The 12,926-nt window shown below is 56.9% G+C and overlaps 1 protein-coding gene across 1 annotated transcript; it reads right to left on the bottom strand.

Moving 5' to 3' along the window:
• Positions 1 to 5,379: 5,379 nt before the first annotated feature.
• DMP1 (dentin matrix acidic phosphoprotein 1) lies at positions 5,380 to 7,639 on the bottom strand (the record flags this gene model as incomplete). Its single annotated transcript, XM_084266938.1, has 4 exons — positions 7,566 to 7,639; positions 7,424 to 7,465; positions 6,773 to 7,006; positions 5,380 to 6,642 (listed from the first exon to the last, which is right to left on the bottom strand). Exons 1-4 carry the CDS (start codon positions 7,617 to 7,619, stop codon positions 5,380 to 5,382), a joined length of 1,593 nt encoding a protein of 530 aa, XP_084123064.1. The 5' UTR covers positions 7,620 to 7,639.
• Positions 7,640 to 12,926: the final 5,287 nt, after the last annotated feature.

Below are 12,926 nucleotides of genomic sequence, written 5' to 3'. Positions count from 1 at the left end.
GGACCTCCAGAGATCATCGAGTCCAACCCCAAATGATGCCTGGTGCTCAGCTGGGGTTAAACCACACCACCCATACAGCTCCAGTGTAACTATCCAAGCCCTTGGAGACCTCCTGGTCAGCGTGTCCCTGCCTGGCACAGGCTGGCACAGCTCCTACGTCCCAAGCTAATTAGTATTTTTGCAGGGCGGTAGATGAGCAGAGCACCATGCTCCTGTCCTGCCCAGGTCCACTGTGGGTCCGAGGTTGTGGTTGGGGTTGCTCCATCCTATTTCCACGCCCTGAAGCTATTCTGGAAGGAAACCTCAGGGCTGAAAATAAGTAAAGGGAAAAAAAAATATAAGGAAAGAAAACAAAGCCAGGAGGATGCTGTGAGTGAGCGGGGAGAGGATGAGGTGGCAGGGGAAGGGGCACCCAGCATGTGATGCAGGACAAAAGGGAGTCACATTGTCGAAGCGCGGGCTGTGGGTACCCCTGGGACACAGACACCTCGAGGCACCTGAACCCTGGGGAACAGAAAACCAGAAGGTCACTGAGGCAAGGTCACAGCTCTTTCCAAACCCCAGCACTCGCCACCACCCAGGTCCCTGTGTGCTTGAGCAGTATCTGCACATCCCATTCCTGATGGCTCTTTGCTTGGGGGTTTGGGTTGGGGCTTTATTTCAGGAGGAGAAACCATGCACCAGCTAGGATAAGTTACTGGGACTGGTCCCAGCACCAGCCTGTTGTCTCCATCCACATTTCAGAGCCCTCAAGCACAGACACAGGACAGAGACAGGATGGAAACCCCCAAAAAACTTCACAGAATCACCAGGTTGGAAAAGAGCTTTGAGATCATTGAGTCCAACTGTCCCCATCCTCTACAACCCATATCCCCGAGAACCTCATCTCCCCATCTGTTAAACACACCCAGGGGTGGGGACTCAGCCCCCTCCCTGGGCAGTCTGTGCCACAGCCCCACAACTCTGCCAGGGAAGAACTTTTCCCTCCCATCTGAGCTGACCCAGCCCTGGCACAGCTTGAGGCCATTCCCCCTCGTCCCATCTCCTGTCCCCTGGCTGAAGAGACCATCGCCCACCTCTCTGCACCCTCCTGGCAGGGCAGTGGAGGTGGGGAGAAGGTCTCCCCTCAGCCTCCTCTTCTCCAGGCTCAACACCCCCAGCTCCCTCAGCCGCTCCTCAGAGGATTTGCCCTCCAGCCCCTTCCCCAGCCTGGTTGCCCTTCTCTGGACACACTCCAGGACCTCCATGTCCTTCTTATGGTGAGGAGCCCAGAACTGGACCCAGCACTCGAGGTGCAGCCTCACCAGTGCCCAGTCCAGGGGCACAATCCCCTCCCCAGACCTACTGGCCACGCTGGCTCTGACACAAGCCAGGATGCCATTGGCCTTCTTGACCACTGAGGCACACTGCTGGCTCGTGTTCAGTCCCCCAACACCCCCAGGTCCTTCTCTACCTAACAGAAGACATTTCTTTTGTTCAGACTGACAGCAGTGATCCCATCTGAAGGTTTTTCCTCCCCACTGAAAAGGACAGAGCAGAAATGCAACCAGACTCTCCCAGCCTCACCACATGGTTGGCAAGGAGCAGTTCCTCTCACAAAAACCCATCCCAGGGGAGCACAGAAGGGACAATCCCATCAAATTCTTTCTTCCACAGGTATTCCCATTTTCCCAAAGACAATCTGGAGCCAAAATTAAGCCCCACAGCCAGCTAGAGTGCTCACCTTGTCATGGGAAGCCCAGACTGCTTTGGCCAGGGCTGGATGGAGAGGTGCTCTGTGGGTCATGAGGGTCTCTCCGCTTCTCCCACCAAAGCCAGGAAAATAAGAGGGGTGAATAAACACCCCAAGTCAAACTGCTGCAGCTGGGCTCATCGCTGCTGCCTCCCAGCGCTTTGGCCACATGGGTTACTTATTAAAAATAGATTTTATTTTTTTTTCCTTCTTGGGAAGGAAAATAGAAGAGAAAACAAACAAGCAGAACCTTTTCTTTTAAGATGCTGCAGGCTCGTGGTGGCACTAACCCAAATGTGACCAAAAAAATACCTGCTTCAAACCCCAATGCTGATTCCTGGGTAAATCACTGCTCTCCACTCCTGGCAACCCCCCACACCCAAAAAATGCTGCCTGGGTGGGTAAGAAGAACCCACACGTGGACACGGGCGGGTTTTATCCTTGCTGAACCCACTGGCAAGCTGGGTTACAGCTTCATGCCTGAAAGGGGAGGCAGGAACACCTCCAACCGCAGCGGAGCCCGCAGCCGACCTTCTGGGCTGCTTTGGCTGCTTGTCCAAGAGGAGAGAGCTCTTGGATGCTCCCAGGACACTCCCCTTGGATGCTCCCAGGACACTCCCCTTGGATGCCCCTAGGACACTCCCCTTGGATGCTCACCACACACAGGCACACGCTGCAAAACCCAAACCCACGAGCTGCTGCTAAAAATGCCTTGAAATCCTCCAAGCAAGCATCTTTTTGGCCAGGCTGTCTCTTCCCACCCAAAACCTGACCCCTTGTGAAGCACTGCTCACCCTTGAGCCCCTCTGGACGGCATGTGGGGTGACCCTGCTCGTACATGGGTGATCAGCGTTTGATGGGGACAACCTGGTGCCACCAGTGTCCCCCAAAACCTGACTGTCCTCACAGACACGTGCTGCCAGGTGCTGGGCACATCCCTGCATGGAGCCAACGTGAGCAGCTCCCTCCCTGCTTCCAGAAGGGAGGTTTTCCCAGGGAAGGGCTGAGCTGTCCGTGGGTCCATCCCCCTCCTCCCCATGACGCTCGGGAGGGACAGTGCTGTGGGAAGCTGTCCCAGCAGGCAGCAGCCAGCTCTGGCACACGCTCCCCAGCCTTTGGGGAGCAGCCAGGCAGCGGGAGGCGAATTTTGGGTGTTGCTGTCTGGGACATATGTGCAGCTGCAGCAAGTCACTGGGAAGGGACGACAAGGGGACCCACGTGCAGGGGCAGCGTGTTGGGGTAACCATCCCACTCCAGCTAAAGCCAAATCATCCCACACTTGAAAGGGCTGTGCGTGCACACATGACATCACTCGCCTAAGGATGAGGTCTCACAGAGGGTTGTGACACCTCAGCCACGGGCTCACCATGGAGCTGTGGGACATCCCACGCTTTCCTGGAGGGACCCCAAAAAAACAACCTCCTTCCCAGTCCAACATCCCCACCAGTTATCTCCACGCAGACACCTCCAATGGCCCCGGGGATGCGATGCGGCAGAGCTGGCATCAGAAACATCCCCGCTGCCGGAGCGGCAGCACCACTCACTGGACACAGCAGAGCTCACAGCAGCGAGCCCATTATTACTGCAGTTCCAAACCCAAGCTGCTACCCAGCTCTTCTTGCTCCTCAGCTCTGCAGCTGGACCGGTGCTTCCTGGCTTCCACCCCCACGATGGGGCCTCACACCAGTGTTTTGGTACCTATGATCCTGACGGGCATCGGTACATCACAGCTTCCCCAGCTCCTCATGCAGCCAAAGGGTCTAAAAAAATAAGGGGCAAGTCACAGCTGAGGTATCTGCTGTGAAAAGCAGGGAGCAAAGGGGTGGATGGGGCAGGGAGGAGGGAGAACCTCGCTGCCAGCTCGGCAGCAGTGTGGGGAGTGGCACATGAACTCGTACAGAAGTAGAAAAAGCTTACACCAGGGTGAAAATTTAAACCATAAACCCCACCAACTGTTCATCTCCGGCTTTTATAGTGATGGAAGAGCCTACACATTAAGGGTAGTTTTCAGTAGCAAAAAAAAAATGTAGGATAGTTTTTACTGGTGATTGAATTTGGTATTGCAATGCCCAGCAATGGCAGCCGGAAAGGCGCCGAGCATCCTCTTGTGCAGAGCATCCCCCTGCACTGAGCATCCCCTTGTGCCGAGCATCCCCTTGTGCCGAGCATCCCCTTGTGCAGAGCATCCCCATGTGCCTAGCATCCCCCTGCACCAAGCATCCACCTGCACCAAGCACCCCCTTGCACCGAGCATCCCCCTGCACCGAGCATCCCCTTGTGCAGAGCATCCTCTTGTGCTGAGCAGCCCCTCGCGCCGAACATCCACTTGCGCCGAGTATCCCCTTCAACTGCCTATCCCTTTGCACTGAATATCCCCTTACACTGACTATCCCCTTGCACCAAGCATCCCTTTGTGCCAAGCATCCCCTTGTGCAGAGCATCCCCTTGCACTGAGCATCCCCTTGTGCTTAGCATCCCCTTGTGCAGAGCACCGAGCATCCCCTTGCACTGAACATCCCCTTGCACTGACACCCGCACTGCACAGCTCATCAGACGCATCCCAACAAGAAGGGCACAGGCAGGATTTTTACTTGTTAGTAGAAAAATAAGAGGCACAGTGAGTAAAAGAGGCTCTACCCGTGATCTGCCAGCCCAGGATAACCCCTTTTTCCCTGCAACAGAGCAGGGGACCTGGCACCTGGGGCCACTGTGGGCCCCCAGTGACCCAGGACAGCCCCTGTGCCCTGGGGTATCTCCCTCCCAGCCCCTGAGGAAGAGCAGAACAACCCTTGTGCTGCCATAATAAAATGAAACCCCCCTGCCCCAGCTCAGCAGTGGGTTATTAGCCAGCTCTTCCACCCCGCTACTGGATCACCAAGTGGCAGGTGCAGCCCTTGGGGTGCCTGGGAGCACCCCTGAGCCTCTGCTTCCCACCCTTCTCCCCGCACACTGCAAACAGCTTTTACCCCCACCCCAGGGTGACCCCAAATTACAGCACCTAGCTGCCCCAGGGGAGAAAATGAGCATCACCTCTGTCCATGCCACCGCGAAGTCCGATGGTTTTAATTGGGTAATTAAGGAAATCAAGAGGGTACAATGCAGCTTTGAAGTACAAGTGCAAAAAGAGAACAGTACAAAGGGTTCTGTACATTTCTTACAAAATATTACACATACCCCATCCTGAAAGTGGTACTTCACAGAGCGCAGAGCCCGTGGGGTCACGGGGCCATGCTGGCTGTAGATTCTCTTCCTTACAGGCAGGATGGGGCCCAACAGAAAGCTTCTGTGGAGGCTGGGCCGGCACTTTGAGGGCAGTGGTTGGGAAATATGAGGGGTGAACGTAGGGACTTTCCCACCCAGCGTGCCCAGGAGCAGGTCCTGGGGTGTCAAGCACCCCGTGGTGAGCAGGAGAGGGCACTCCGTGCTCTTGGCCGTGCTCTGGTTTGATACAGGAAACAGCTTTGGAGCTTTCCCTGTGTCTGATTGTCACCTCCCGCTTCGAGGTTGAGCCCTGGCAGACCCACCTCCATTTTATCCACAGCATCTTCTCAGGAAGAAGTCAACCAGGCTATATTGCAAATAAATTAAACCCCTTCCTCCCCCCCCACCCCGTAACCCCCGGGACCAGCACGGCCGTGGGGCACGTGTCAGTACCCGTCCTGGCAGTCGTTGTCATCGTAGTCAGCAGCGGGCTTGTTACGGTAGGCACCCGGCCGCCGTTTGCGGCTCCCGCTCTCCAGGCTCTGTGGTGAGCTGTTGTCCCCATGGCTGCTGGATTCACGGGTGGCATCCTCTTGGGAGTGGCTCTCCTCAGCATCATCCTCCTGAGACTCGCTGTCGTTGCTCTCTGGGGAGCTGCTGTCCTCTCCTGCATTGTCCTCTTGGCTGGTAGCATCCTCTGGGGATGCGCTCTGGCTCTCGGCTGATGTACTCGGCACATCCCCGTGAGAGTCGGAGTCATCCTCATCCTCCTTTGACTCTTCCGCAGAGTCCTCTGGGGACTGGCTCTGCTCACCATCATCTTCCCTGGACTTGCTCTGGTCACCCTCGTCCTCCCTGGACTCGCTGTCAGGTGTGGATGGCGCACTCCTGTCCTCAGCAGACTCCTGGTCCTCTTGCACTTCCCGGGACCTTGACGTGCTCACCACCTCCTGGGAGTTGTCCTCCGGGGACTCCCCTGGCTCTTCATCTGACTGATCAGCAGTGTCCTCCTGGGACTTGCTGTCCTCGTCCTCCCTAGACGGGCTGTCCTCTCCATCCTCCCTGGAGCGGCTGGTGCTGTCTTCCTCTGATGGGCTGGCAACAACCTCTTCAGACTGACTATTGTCCTCCACGGATGGGCTGTCTTCTTCTGAGTCAGTGTCCCCCACCTCTGGGGACCTGCTGTCGCCCTCCTCCCAATGGTGGGAGCCAGCTCCCTGTCTGCTTTCTCGGCTGCTCCTCGCAGCACGGGGACCAGTGCGGTGCCCCTTGTAGCTGCTGCCTGGGCCATCGAAGACAGAGGGGTCATCGCCCTGCATGGCTTCATCCTCAAAGTTGTATGTCTCCTCTTCTTCCTCCTCCTCCTGGCTGCTGCTGCTGCCCCCTCCCCACCTGTAGGTCCGCTCGTAGTTCCTGTACCGCCTGTGCTCCACCCCGACGCTCTCACTGCTGCTGCTGCTGCTGCTGTCGCTGTGCCGTCCGCCAGCCCCGGCGTCTCCACGGCCAACGTCATAGCCGTGTCCACCTTCCCCATCAGCACCAGCCACGTAAGTAGGACCTTCACCCTCTGCCTCTTCCCCATTCTCCTCGAAGGTGTCATCCCCGCTCTCGTCCTCCTCATCCAGGAGCCCCCCGTCACGGAAGGGAAGCCCGTTGCCTCCAGTGCCATGGTGTGCTTCGTTGTCACCATCATCGCGTGCGTCCCCCTCCTGTGGAGGTGACAAATGGAGATGAATGCAAAGGTTTGTGGGTCACAGGCACCAACAGCACCCCTCAGCTCACCCCTGACCGGCATCAGATTTCCCGACAAGAGCAAAACACCCCTCAAAACTCACTCACCAGGAAACCAAGGCTGTTCCCATCCCGGACACTCATGTCCTTGTGATCCATCCAGTTCAGATGCTGAGCCTCTCCAATGTTGCTTCCCTTGTCTCGGCCACCATGCTCCTCAACCACGGCGTTACCACCTGCCTGGTCCCCAGTGAGGGCATTATCCCCCCTCTCTGCACTGGGAGGAGGGTATCTGCCATCTCCACCACCCAGCTTGTTGATGTAATCTTCACTTCTTGTGTCCTGGAGGCAAAACATGACTTTAAATACCACTGCATGTTTACTGCTGTGGGGTGATACGCCTCTCCCAAGCCATGCAAGTGCTCAACCCTTCTCCACTGCTTGCAACTGAAAACCCTAAAAAGAAGCCACCAGACAACCCAGAAAAGCCCAAACTGTGATGGCCCAGGGCACAGAAGCTCCTTGTTCAGGACCAATGCAGCAGGATGCGTTAGGTGAGCTGGGAACTCACACAGGGAAGAGAGGTGAAATGAGGGCAAACCAAGCAGCCGGAAAAGATTGAGCAGCCAGGCAAAGCTCAGACCTGCAGAAGCAGCAGCTCTTACCCCAGTACCAGGGATGAGGGCCCAGGGTGGGCTCCCCCATCCTGGACTGGGGCTGAATGGCTGCCATGTGTGGGGCTGGGGACCCCCAACTTACCTCTTGCTGGACGCTGGGGTGGGCGGGCTCGTGGCCGGGCACCTAAACACATGCAGGAGACATCGGATCAGTGATCGGTGCGCCTGGGTTAGGCAACACAGCTGGGGGTTGGGGTGCAAGCACCCGTCTGGTGGGTACTTACAGGGTGAGCACAGGCTACAGCCCAGAGGAGGAGCACCAGGAACACTGTCCTCATGTCGGATGCAGTCCCCACGTCTGCAACAGGGAGCAAAGTATTAGCATGTCTACCCATATGTAACTTGGCCCCACAAAGCCCTTCCAACTGATAACAGCCTCACTGTCCCAGCACGTGGCACTCAGCCTGGCATATCAACCAACCAGCCAAGGACTTGTCCTCATGCCACTTCCTGGCACCCCCTGTGCAGGACTGACTTTGTGATCGGAAATCGCTGGCTGTGGTACGCAGAATCACAGAGCGTTCGGGGTTGGAAGGGACCTCGAAAGATTGTCCAAGTCCAACCCCCCTGCCAGAGCAGGATCACCCAGGAACTCATCCAGGCAGTTCTGAATGTCTCCAGAGAGGGAGACTCCGCAACCTCTCTGGGCAGCCTGTCCCAGGGCTCCCTCACCCTCAGAGAAGTTCCTCTGCTCCAGCTTGCACCCATTTCTTCTTGCAGGTTTCCTGTCTAAGCATCATTAAAGAGCAGAAAAGCCCCTGCAAAGTCCCTGTTCCTACTCGAGCATCACCCAGCTGCCAACCAAGCTCTGTGGCTGCAACAGGACCTGGCAATGCTGCAGTGTGACGAGACCACAGAGCTGAACCTCCCACCCAGCATGGTCCCTACAGCCCCATAAAGCCTCCTGCCACCCCACAGCAGAGGTAAGACAACTCCACAGAGACCTGCATCCCCCCAGGAACCCCGGCTTGGTCTGGCATCCCAGCGGCACTGCTGCTGGCACCGGCAAGCGAAGCTGTGGGAGGCTTCCCTCCAGCTCCAGTCTCATTTTCCAAGTCCCTTGAGGAGCCCAGCATGATGTCTCCTCAGGGCACTGCACATCACCCTGAAACACACTGGAGCAAAGGGCCACGCTCGGGGTTTCTCCCCTTCCAAAGCAACGCCTACATCCCACCTTACAAGCCTCTCCTGCTTTCTCCCAAAACTAGGAGGGAACCCACCACCCCTATCACCAAACATTGCCATTTTTGCTCCAAAGCCACCCAAAACCTTACCCTGAGATGTAAGGGATGCCAGCGTCCGCTCCGGTACTCGGGATGGGGTGAGCTGGCTGCCTGTGCTGGGATGTCCCACGCTGTGTGTCCCGGCGTGTCCGCACCGGCATTTAACCGCTGGCTGACGCAGGCCCTGTGCAGGGGGCAGCCAATGGCACCGGGCGGGCAGCGCTGCCGCGCGCGGAGGTGTCGCCGGGAACCGGTCTCCCACGCTTCCTCTGGCCTCTGCCGGGGCGCCGGCCCTAAAAAAAGCTCTCTGTGGTCTGAGGCTGACGAGAGGCGCTGGCAGTTAATGACTGACTGCACCGGGCCTGTGTTTTCACTGCTAAATTTGTGCCGTTCACACACACTTCCCGCTGTGACACAGGCAAACAGCTACGGCAGTGCCCACGCTCAGCATCAGACCCCGTCCCGGGGGTGACACCCCAAATAACATGAGCACTTGGGAGCGGCATTTGCCACAGGCCAGGGGGGTGAAACCCCACATGGGGCTGTTTCTTTCCCCCCCTCCGCTGTGCCATGAGACAGAAGTACAACACACCGTGCTAGCGGGAGAGGACACGGCTGTTGTCACCTCCACACACGCACTTGCGTGAGGGAGAATGGACACGATACCCGGAGGTGTGCGGGGAGCACCCTGAGCGCAGGGAGCGCAGCATCCCAGTGGTTGGCTGGGAAAAAGAGCCCTCTGCTCTGGAAAACATGGCAATAGCATGAATCACAGAATCCCAGATTCATAGGGGTTGGAAGGGACCTCCAGAGCCCATGGGGTCCAACCCCCTGCCAAAGCAGGGTCCCTAGGACAGGTCACACAGGTCAGTGTCCAGAGGGGGCTGGAATCTCTCCAGAGAAGGAGACTCCACACCCCCTGGGCACTCATATGTGTGGTTCTACACACAACGTACACACACCCCACGTATACGCTAGGTTTCCCGTGCAGCACGGATTATCTATCCAGCGTGGTATGGCTGGGGCACAGAGAGACCCCCCCTTACTCACAGATAAAAGGAGATGGGGTTTGCAAACCTCCCACTGTGCACACACACCCTGACACTGCCACTGAACCTCTCCAACACGTGGGTTAGGATGGGACCGGCACATCCCAGCTCAACCCCCAGTGTTTCCCTCCGTCCCAGCCCAGGCGGAAGGAAAGTGACTTCCTTGCCTGTATTTGGCCCTTGCTAAATCCTCCGTGGCTCTAACCCCCCCTCTCTGCTAATAAAAACACACTTCCAGTGCAAATAGGTCACTGGGAAGCAGGCGACGTGCCGCTGCTCTGCCAGCTGGGCTCTGCCCAGAGCCAAGCTGTGGGTGAAGGGCACAGCCACAGGGCAAGGGGGCCAGGAGGAGCCTGCCTCTGAGTGTTTTATTTGAGGGGGAAGGTAAATGATGGCATTGATGCTCTGTGAGGAGGGTTTGCACATCTTTCCTGGGTAGGAGGAGGTGTTTCTGTTGCCCTGGGTAGAAGAAAGAGGCCTTCAGACAGCAGAGCCTTGCTCCTAGGTGCAGGGGAAGCCTGTGAAACACGTCTCAGCTTAAGAGGTGAAGGGGTCCTGTCCTGCCCTGCTCTGAGCCCTGCCAGGGACACAAGTTCCCAGAGGTGGGCACAGCCCAGGGGACACGAAAACGATGAGAGGGCTGGAGCAGCTCTCCTACGGAGAGAGGCTGAGGGAGCTGGGCTGGTTCAGCCTGGAGAAGAGAAGGCTGTGGGGGGGACATCATTGCAGCCTTCCCGTCCCTGAAGGGAGCAGAGGAACAGGAGGGGAATCAGCATGTTCAAGGGCAGAAACTGGTAGGACAAGGGGGATGGAGTGAAGCTGGAGGAGGGAAGGGTTAGATGAGATCTGAGAGGGAAGTACTTTCCAGAGAGAGTGGTGAGGGGCTGGAAGGGGCTGCCCAGAGAGGGGGTGGGTGCCCCATCCCTGGGGGTGTTCAAGGCCAGATTGGATGGGGCCCTGGGCAACCTTGTTTAGCTCCAGGCCTGTAGGTTGGTGGCCCTGCCTGTGGCAGGGGGTTGGAGCTCTGTGCTCCTTGGGGTCCCTTCCAACCCAGACCAGACTGGGATTCCACGACACGCCGTGGGCTGCAGGCTTACCCAGATTCACAGGGGACGCTGGTGCTGCAACATCAGCAACCTAAGGATGCTTGAGCGGGGTGAGGATGGAGCCAGGGCTCTGCAAGCAGCAGGTCATCCAAATTTGCCCAGGATGTACCATCCACAGACAACAATGTTCAAAAAGCATCCCCTGGTCTGTAACACCACACTGTGACACCACTGAGGACCTCGTGAAGCCAACCACACCAGCCTGTGCAGACGATACCTGCTTAATTTCATCCTAGAACATCTCCTGCCTGTTCCCTGCACCATTACCAGCCAGGGGACCATTGTCCACCCGCCCTGTGAGGGCTGTGCAAGAACCATGTAGGTGCAGACTGCAAGGAGCATCTTTTCTCCTTCTGCCTCCTGCCCCCCACCACACAGGGACCCCCCAGCGCTGCCCCAGCCCCACTGCTCTCCCCACATCCCCTCAGACACCGCGGAGACGCACAAGCACCTCAGGGAGATGTTTTCCCTCTTCTTCCCTACCCAACCCCTGTCACAGATACCATGAGACATATTTTCCTCTTGACCTGCAAACAAAATTATACCCCTGACCCAGGCCAGAGATGAGATCACGTTGCCAACCTTTTTTTTGAGCACCTCCCAACAATTACCCTGTTTTGTTGTGGGTTTGATTTGAGTTTTTTTAATGTCAAACCTGAATTTAACTCAGCCCCCAAGGACCTGGTGCTGGCTCGTGTCCAAGCACTGCTACATGTGATAAACACCAAGATGTGTGTACCTGGCTTTATTATTGCAAGGGTCACTTGATGTACCCCCAGCCACCCACCCCAAGGTCATCTCCCTCCTCTCTGGGCAAGGGAGGACCTGAGCTGAGCCCCAAGTCCTTGCGACCTCTGATAGTCCTGGTTGCAAAACCAAGGTCTGCTCAATAAACCCCCTGGAGGGAGCATCCCGCAGCATCAGGATGCTGTTCAGGCAGCTCTGCCTTTCTTCTGCAAGGAAAGGAAACCCCAGTCCACACATTGCTATGCTACAATAAGCCTTTTAAAACAAAAACCCAATAAAATTTAGGATTATCAGTATTACTGAGGTGAGAAATGGACCAAGGGTGGGGGATGCAGCTGGCTGCATTACCCCTAGTCGCCCCCTCCTGAGATGCTCTGTGCCAGGAGGTGACTGGGATGGCAAGGAGCAGGGTGAGGAAGATTGGGGAAACTCGTTCTGGCTGAAGCTGACACCCTCTGGCTCCTGGGGAGGAGGTGGCCAAGTCAGAAATGAGAGGAGGGGAAGGATGCAGGAATACCCCTTCTCTGGGTGATGAGCTGAATGGTGTGGTGTTCATAAGCAGGGAGGAGAGATGTTGTCACAGTTCTCTCCCCATTACACAAACCAATGACTTTTGACAGCAGCATCCAAAGGAAAAGGATCAGAGAATAGGATGAGAGCAGGACTCAAGGCACGTGTCCTCAGCCCCTTCCCAAACACTCAGCACCAGTTCCTGTCTCACACTCAGATCCAAACCCATATCCCTTTGTTGAGCGCGTTTCTAGTGACAGGCGCCGCAGTGTGTGGCAGCATTTTTGGCTGGGAGGAGGCAAGAATAAACCTCACCTCCTAAATAGTAATTTCCCTGCTACGTGTCACATTAGCACCAGGAATTGCCCAGCACCCAAATCCCAAGGGATTCGCTTCCCAAAGTGCTCCTCTAAAAAAGGGCACTCGGCTTTGCAGACCAGCCGGGTTCCCAGGCCACTATGTGCTTTGGGACACAGATCCTCCCCCTCTGCTCTGCCTTGGTCAGGCCCCACCTGGAGTGTTGTCTCCAGTTCTGGGTTCTCTGGGACAAAAAAGCCAGGGATCTCCTGGAGAGAGTCCAGTGGAGGCTGCGAAGGGGATGAAGGGCCTGGAGCATCTCCCCTGCCAGGAAAGGCTGAGGGAGCTGGGGCTGTTCAGCCTGGAGAGAAGCAGCCTGAGAGGGGATCTGATCAATGGGGATCAATAGCTGAAGAGTGGGACACAGGGGGCCATGTGCAGCCTCTTCTCAGTGTCTGTGGGGACAGGACAAGGGCCGATGGCCTCAAGTTGGAGCCCGGGAAGTTCCGCCCCAATCTGGGGAAGAACTTCTTCCCGGTGAGGGTGAGGGAGCCCTGGGACAGGCTGCCCAGGGCGTGTGGAGTCTCCTTCTCTGGAGAGATTCCAGCCCTGTCTGGACGCCGACCTGTGTGACCTGTCCTAGGGACCCTGCT

Source organism: Gallinula chloropus, assembly GCF_964237585.1.
Source record: "Gallinula chloropus genome assembly, chromosome: 7".
NCBI lineage: Eukaryota > Metazoa > Chordata > Aves > Gruiformes > Rallidae > Gallinula > Gallinula chloropus.
Note: the sequence above shows the minus strand (reverse complement) of the source record. Positions and strands in the feature narration are given on the sequence as shown.